Below are 8,748 nucleotides of genomic sequence, written 5' to 3' on the forward strand. Positions count from 1 at the left end.
AGTCAGCTAACAATCTTATGCAGCTGCATAAAAAGTGAGCCGCTTTATCTTATGCCAACAAGCCAAACTGTCCGGGTCTTTTGCAACCCACTCTGGACTCGATATACTAAGCTTCATCTGCCTTTCAAGAAAGACTTCTGTGGGGGTTGGGTTTAATTTATTTCTTTATTTATTTTTTCCACAATGAACTAGGTCAAAGTTTAGCAAGTCAACAAGTTATGCAAGGCTCACTGGGGACAGTCCAATGTAGGGGAAAAAAACAACAAAAAATGTCTAGTATTCATTAATCAGCTGTCTGTTAAATAAGTGATAAGTGTTAACACTACCCTACCCCCTGTTGATTATTGTCGCAAGTTGTTCTTGCTATAGCAGTTCATGGCAGTTGTCCAAAAGATACTGTTCTGACGTAAGGGCCAAGCCTCCTTCATCCTAGATGACAGGGGTTGGACTCCCCTTCCTGGAGCCTATTTAAGACAAGAAAGAGGGTGTGCCATCAGACACAAGCTTCCCATAAGGAAGAAACACTCATCAGCAGAAAGAAACTGAAGACAACAACAAAAGTCTAGCTCTAACTCTCTGAGAGCCTCCAAAGAGTGGAGCTGTAAGTAGAACTTTTAAACATATCTGTTTATAATTTTAAAATGTCAAACTCATTTTCTTTTTCCAGATGTTTAGTGATATGAAATGCTGGAAGCTCCAATGACAGTGTTAAACTAACCGAAAGTTCTTTGTTACCTCACTTTTAGAGAGTGTAGAACACTTCTACCTGCCCTTCCATTCTGCCAGCCTAGCCATGCCTCCCCAGATGCAGAATAACATGAACTACTCTGCTCAGGTCATCCAAGGCAGCCTGGATAACTTACCCCAAGAAGTCCGAGACTTTGTGGAAAGCAATGCCCGCTTATGCCAACCAGACAAAATCCACATCTGCGATGGCTCTGAAGAAGAGAACAGGAACATGCTCGACTGTATGGTGGAACAAGGAATGATTAAGAAGCTGAAGAAGTATGATAACTGGTAAGGAAAAAACAGCTTGTGAAAGTTCTAACCAGAGTCTCTCATATTGTGTCTGGGAAACTTTGAATGAAGGACTTTTAATGAAAAATTAATGATTCTATGATTTATATAATAATTTGTGAAATCTCCTGAGTCTTTAAAAAAGTTCTCATTTATTCATTAATTCATACATACATTCATTCCACAAATGTTTATTAAGTCAAAACTGAGAGATGTAAGGGAGGGAAGGTCCTAAGGCAGAGTTCATTTCTGAACCATTTTCCCACTTAAATTAGTTATTTTTTTTCATCTGCTCTCTTAGTTGAGATTTTTATACATTTCATTGAAAGCCCTGTGTACAAAACTTATATTAAAATTTATCTTTAGATTCCATTCTCTCAGGTTTCTGCAATAATAACATATATATATTCTTGACTTTTGCCAGCTGGTTGGCTCTTACTGATCCCAGAGATGTGGCCAGAATTGAAAGCAAAACTGTCATCATCACCCAGGAGCAAAGAGATACAGTTCCAATCCCCCAAACTGGAAGTAGCCAACTGGGTCGTTGGATGTCAGAGGAGGACTTTGAGAAAGCTTTTAATGCCAGATTCCCAGGATGCATGAAAGGTGAATAAAGTTCTTAATATGACAAGATATAAGTATAATTTTCCATGATTATTCTACCTTTGCCAGAAACATAATATCAGTTGCCTCTGAAAATTTAAATTTTACATTCAAAAATTACTAAAGAGGCATATTTATTATATTTTACTGAAGAATATATATTATATTAATAATTATAATAATCATGATAGCCCTTTAAGATATACAAAATTCCTCATACCTATGTTATCTCCTTTGGTTCTTGCAACAGTCCTGGGAGGAAGGTGCTATTTTTTTCATCCTCATCTTACAATTAGAAATTTGAGACTGAAGAGTTGGGATTTGCCTAGGAATACATAGCTAGCATCTTAAACAGACTTCAAACTTGGGTCTTCCTGACTCCAGCCAGTACTCTATCTAACCTAGTTGCCTAATATGTATATACCAAATAATAATTCAAAGTGAAGTTTAGTTATAAATATTTAATTTTAATAAACACTTAAAGCTACTTATCATAGTTGTTTATTTGGGGAAGATAGGATATTTCAAGTGGAAAATAATTCACATATGGCTATTAGCCATCTTTACCAAGGAGAATTCTTCAAATTGAATTTTGTTTGTATTATTTCTCATCTACTCTTTCTTGTTCCATAGGCCGAACGATGTATGTCATTCCTTTCAGCATGGGTCCCATTGGTTCTCCTCTGTCAAAGATTGGCATTGAACTGACAGATTCACCCTATGTGGTGGCCAGCATGAAGATCATGACCCGAATGGGTACACCAGTCTTAGAAGCCCTGGGAAACGGGGAGTTTGTAAAATGCCTCCATTCTGTAGGCTGCCCTTTACCTTTAAAAAGTAAGTGCACTGAACCTCCTTGTTTGAGCTTTAACAAAATTTTAGTCAAACTCCACTCAGAGGAGTTGATACTCACTTGCCTGTGTCCTATTTTATAGAACCTTTGGTCAACAACTGGGCCTGTAATCCAGACTTGACCCTCATCGCTCACATTCCTGATCGCCGAGAGATTATTTCCTTTGGAAGTGGTTATGGTGGAAACTCCCTCTTGGGGAAAAAATGCTTTGCCCTCAGAATAGCAAGCAGGATTGCTAAGGAAGAAGGCTGGCTGGCTGAGCATATGCTGGTAAGATGATAGCAAAAAAAATGAGATATTAGATTCATTCTGTAATGGGTCTTGAAGGAAAAAACTAGAATTAATGATGGGAATTTAAGGAGGCAGATTGGGGCATAATTCAGTTCAGCAAACATTTATTGAGTGCTTATTATATGTAAAGTTCTTAATGATAATTAGAACTGTCTAAAGTTGAAAAAGTTTGCTCATGAAGTAAAGATCTCTCCATCACAATTTATTCCAAAGAAGCCAGATTTTTTATTAGTCAGGAGTTTTGTAGAGGGTATAAAGATTGATCTAGATGAATTTTGAGGTTGCTTTTAACTCTAGGATAAAACATTCTATAAAACATTTTTTAACTTTTTGCATAGATTTAGAGATCATCTAGTACAACTCCCTTACTTTTACGAGTCAGGAAGCTGAGACCCAAAGAGTCAAAGTAATTTGCTCAACATCACATAAACCTTGGATATGAACCAAACTCTTTGGAGTCCCCTTCTAAAGTATCCCAGCTCTTGAGAGTAGGGGTAAATGTAAAAGTGGAGCTACATCAATCATAAATGGTGCACATGTTTCATGGGGGAATTCCATTTGCTAGAATGTCAAAATAATAGTCTAGGCTATTTTAAGGTTTTTCAGAGAAGGGTGGACCTAAGGAGAGCTCTGAGGGCATCATGGTGGCTCAGTGGGTAAAGTACTAGACCTGGATTAAGGATTAACTTTCTGAGTTCAATTTACTAGCTGTGTGACCCTGGGCATGTCACTTAACCTTGTTTGCCTCAGTTTTCTCATCTGTAAAATGAACTGGAGAAGGCAATGGCAAAATAGTATATTTGCTAAGAAAATTTCAAATGGTGACATAGAGAGTTGGGCATAGCTGAAAAAAATGACTAAACTACAATAAAGGAAAGTCTAGTCAATACTTTTGTTAATGTAACTTTAGTATTTTGAAACAATAATACCTAAAAACAAATGTTTAGAAGCAGAGACTCCCACTTCCTTTGGTTTTTGAATGGCTGTTCTCTAAGGATTCGATTTCTCAACAGATTCTGGGCATTACAAATCCTGAGGGGAAGAAGAAGTACTTTGCTGCAGCTTTTCCCAGTGCCTGTGGAAAAACCAACTTGGCAATGATGAATCCAACCCTCCCAGGGTGGAAAGTTGAATGTGTTGGTGATGATATTGCTTGGATGAAATTTGATGAACAAGGTAATTATTTTGATCTTTCATATTGCTTGTGGAAATTTGGCAAAAATTTAGGATTTTTTTTTCCTTTAAAAACATTAAAATTATTTACAAATATTTCCATGAGAAATGGTTCTGTTTAAGAATATATTTTTGAGAGAATTTTCCCATAATTAAAAATCTGGATTAAAAATACAATCCATATGTTGCTGATTTATTTACATATATAATCCATCAAAATATTTAATGGAAAGCTGTCTGAGGAACAAAAGAATTTCAAAAGTCTTGAAATTTAGTGAAGTGCTTTATAGAAACAAAACAAACCTAATTCTAGAATAAAATGGATCTTTAGTGTAAAACTGAGGAATACAGAAGAGGACTTGGAATTTGGCCAGAAAAAGAAAAAAAAATTTTGCCTAAAACTAAATAAAATACATTTTAAGTATAAATACTTATTTCATATTCACCTCTATTTCAATATTTTAAAATTTTCAGGCAATTTAAGGGCTATTAATCCAGAAAATGGTTTTTTTGGAGTTGCTCCTGGAACTTCTGTGAAAACAAATCCCAATGCTATTAAGACCATCCAGAAGAACACCATCTTTACCAATGTGGCAGAAACAAGTGATGGGGGTGTTTACTGGGAAGGCATTGATGAGCCTTTAGGCCCAGGAGTTACACTTAAGTCATGGAAAAACAAGGAATGGACTCCTGAGGATGGTAAGAGCACACAAATTGGATCTTCAGGTACATGCTAAATTACTCCTAATATATGCTTCTAACCAACATCTCTCTTCTTGCTTTGCCCAGGGGAACCTTGTGCCCATGCCAATTCCCGATTCTGCACTCCTGCAAGCCAGTGCCCCATCATTGACCCTGCCTGGGAATCTCCAGAAGGAGTTCCAATAGAGGCCATCATCTTTGGAGGCCGAAGACCTGTTGGTAAGAATGAATTTTATTAATAATTAAAAGAAGACACAGGTTATTATTAGTACCTATGATTTTCTTGTTGTAGACATAGTAATTCTCTCCACCAGGGTAGATTGCAGCCTGTATGTCTTAGCTGAATACTGAAGAACCACTTCAGCTACATAGAGTTTAAATGATTCATACAGTTATCATAATGCTAGTGATTAGAAGAGGCAGGATTTTAGCTCAGATCGTCCTGAATATCAGCCTATCATTGTCCACCACACATAGTGTATGGCTTTTAGAGAAATCTAGAAAATGGTTAATGTTTCCCTTGGAAATTTCATTTCTTAGCTTCTAGAACAATGTTTCACAGAAAAGACAGAATCGTTGTAGGTACTGTTTAAGTCACTGAACAAACAAACGTAACTAGGCTGGTCCTTGGATGACTGTCCCATGGTCAGTCAATAAACCTGTCCTTTCAACTTTTCCAGCCCAGTAGAACCTGGGTAGAAACTCTGTCCTAGTGATGTAATTTTGGAGGGCCAAGGGTCATTTCCAGGTCATACTGACGTGTTTGAGTAGGACTTGAGTTGGGACTTGAGCTCTAAAGTACACTTTTTCTTGCTCAAGGTGTCCCTCTGGTCTATGAATCCATGAGCTGGCAGCATGGAGTATTTGTTGGGGCCTCAATGCGGTCAGAAGCAACAGCAGCAGCTGAGCACCGAGGTAAGGGGGGGATTTAAACCAGAGTTTGCTAGCAAGTGTTTCTATCAGTGTTTAAAATATCAAGCATATTTAACCACTCAACCTTGTATGGCATTTCTTTTTTTCTTATTGTCATTCTATACATCATACTTTTTTTCTTGGTCCATATCTTTGGAAATTCCTTAGTTAGGTCTTCTATCACTTTCAATCTTAGAGTACAGAGGGAGACAATAGTATAATTGACCCAAGATAATATGGCTAATATTTGTCACATCAGATCTTCTTGACTCTAAAACATGCCCCATAATTCTCTCTCTCTCTCTCTCTCTCTCTCTCTCTCTCTCTCTCTCTCTCTCTCTCTCTCTCTCTCTCTTTCTCTCTCTTATGCTATTATAATGACTTGGAAAATTCTGACCCACTCTTTCAGGAATTACTGTTGCTAAATAGGGATTTCTTGTGCATTTCATATTACTCTGTTTGTTTACTAGGCAAAGTCATCATGCATGATCCATTTGCTATGAGACCTTTCTTTGGTTACAACTTTGGAAAGTATCTGGCTCATTGGCTCAGCATGGCTCAGCGCCCAGCTGCTAAACTGCCCAAGATCTTCCATGTCAACTGGTTCCGGAAGGATAAGGAAGGCAAATTCCTCTGGCCAGGATTTGGGGAGAACTCCCGGGTCTTGGAATGGATCTTCAATCGGATAGATGGAGAAGACAATGCTAAGCTCACACCCATTGGTTACATCCCTTCTGAGGAGGCCTTCAATCTCAAGGGCCTGACAGATATCAATATGATAGAGCTCTTCAGCATCTCCAAGGAGTTTTGGGAGAAAGAGGTGGAGGACATTGAGAAATACTTTGAAGTTCAAGTCAATACTGACTTGCCTTATGAAATAGAAAGGGAAGTTAGTGCTCTCAAACAAAGAATAAGCCAGATGTAATCAGGCTAGAGTGGATTGTTTGTATGATTGTCTGTGTTTTGGAGTTAGGGGGAACTGATGACTAGTTTCCAATTAAGATACCTAGCCAGGTAAATGACCAGGCACCAAGGGTAGGACCATAATGAATGCACTAGGGTAGCACTATAATGAATGCACTGATGAGCGTGGTAGTAACTCTGAAAAACATGATTTAATTTTTCAGATAAGGTGTTAACTTATGAGATTGGGAGGGAAAAAAATCTTAGTCACATCTCCATTATTCAACCTGGTGAATGTTTTGTTGTACTTTAAGAACATTTAGACATTAGCTCTTATTCATCTTAGCAATATCACAGGGGACTAAGAAAGAAACTCAGAAAGAAAAATACTTGAGATGTACATAGGTATGTCTGTGTGTCTGTGTATACATGCATCTGTATGTAATGTTATTAAAAGATATTTAACATCTTTAGAACTTCTTGGGAAAGATTACTGGTTAGTCTTTACTAGAATTAAATGTCACTATTAATAATATATCTATAAATTATTTTTGTATACTATCCTTTACATTTATTATGATTTCTAATTTTTCACAGTTCTATAAAATTTTTCAATAAACTCTTTTGTAGAAAACATTTTACTTGACTTGAATTTTTTTTGAGTCAGAGCAAAAAGATGTCTAGACCTCTCTGGTGTTGGCAATAAAAGAGATTCCTTGCTTAAGCTTGAAATATTACCCCTAATGGAAGAAAAATAAGAAAATATTTATGACAGCATTCAGTGGCTGTGAATGAGGTGGGCTACATGATGAGGGAAGGAAAACAAAGAAGAAAGAGGGGAAGGATAAGGATCAACTCAATATGAATCTTTGCTAAAGCAAAGGATATACCAATCTATTCCCTGTTACTGCACTTACCATTCTGCCAATGCTCCAAACAAAAATGCCCAACCAGGTCATCACTCCTCTTCTTAGACTGTCTCCCCCTATTAAAATATAATTCTCTTAAGGACAGAATTTTTCTTCAGCTTTTTGTATTTGTATCCCAAAATACTTAAAACAATCTTTGGCATATTACGATCACTTAATTTTTAAATCAATTGGTTAAAGGTAGTAGGTCAAGGAAGAAAGGAAGGAGTAGCAGATGATCTGTTGAAATTAGAAGTCTTGGTGAAGGGGTGGTGAATGAAGTAAAAGAGATCATAACTCTTTTTGAGTACTTGAGAGACTTAAATAGAAATGAGTCTAGAACTGCTCTCTTTGACCCCTCTTTGGTAGAATTCGGAACAATGGAAACACTTCGGGCTAGTTACAGAGAGGCAGATTGAGAATAAATAGAAGGAAAAGGTTTTTTAAATATTAGGAATTAGAAAGGTGCAACAATAGAATGGACTTTCTCTATAGAGTGTGAGTTCCACATCATTGAAGGTCTTCAACTAGAATTTGGATTACTACTCTCCAGAGATGGTATGAAGGAGATTCTAATTCAGACTAACTAAACTCCAAGGTAAATTCCAACTGTCACACCTTGAGATAGAGAAAGCAGCCCTGACCATCCTTCCCTCCCCAGGTGAGGTATTGGACTGGCAAGAACAAGGAAGTGAACCAAAGCAAAGAGATCTCTGTCATTTAGGATAAATGTCTCTGGGGTGTGAAAATCTCTGGAAGTAAGTAAAAAGCAATGGCAGATAGGGGAAAATGAGGGTCAAGGTGCCCAAAATTTGTTAGGGAAAATGGTGATAGCAGAAAGAAGGCTAATGAGATTGATTACTTCTTCACATACTTGGGACTTCTCTGTCTCTGGTTTTCAATTACTGTTTTTTGTTTTGTTATTATGGTACTATATTTGCATTTCCATAAAAAACTAGGAATTTATTTTAAATTCTAACCTGGCTTATAAAATTAATGGGGACCATAGAGAATTCTAGAGATAGAGAAATTCAACTAATAAGCTTGTTTATTTGTTCCCTGCAGCCCTGGTAGAGTGGTACACATAGCTGACAAGCAATCAAGAGCCCTGGAACTTTGCCACAGTTCCAACCCTGCATGGCAAGAACAAGCACTTTAACTTCCCTAAGTTTTGCTTTTCTTCATGTAGAAAATGAGGATTTTAAATTGGATTGTTTATGAGTTGCTTTCCAACTCTAGTACTAGACTTAGAACCAGGAAGACCTGATTCAAATCTACCTCAAAAATATTCCTTGCTGTATAACTCTAAGCAAATTATGAAACCTCTCTCTGCCTCAGTTTCCTCATCTGTAAAATAAAGGGCTTACTTTCCAAGGCCTCAAAAGT

The 8,748-nt window shown here is 37.2% G+C and overlaps 1 protein-coding gene across 1 annotated transcript; it reads left to right on the forward strand.

Annotated features, from left to right (window-relative positions):
• The first annotated feature begins 484 nt into the window (after window positions 1-484).
• Window positions 485-7,090, forward strand: PCK1 (phosphoenolpyruvate carboxykinase 1). The gene is made up of 10 exons (XM_074210330.1): window positions 485-601; window positions 747-1,017; window positions 1,442-1,623; window positions 2,254-2,457; window positions 2,556-2,743; window positions 3,778-3,940; window positions 4,412-4,636; window positions 4,727-4,858; window positions 5,459-5,554; window positions 6,022-7,090. The coding sequence occupies exons 2-10, from the start codon at window positions 794-796 to the stop codon at window positions 6,474-6,476; spliced, it is 1,869 nt and encodes a 622-aa protein (XP_074066431.1). The 5' UTR covers window positions 485-601; window positions 747-793; the 3' UTR covers window positions 6,477-7,090.
• Window positions 7,091-8,748: the final 1,658 nt, after the last annotated feature.

Source organism: Macrotis lagotis, chromosome 1 (assembly GCF_037893015.1).
Source record: "Macrotis lagotis isolate mMagLag1 chromosome 1, bilby.v1.9.chrom.fasta, whole genome shotgun sequence".
Classification (NCBI taxonomy): Eukaryota; Metazoa; Chordata; class Mammalia; order Peramelemorphia; family Peramelidae; genus Macrotis; species Macrotis lagotis.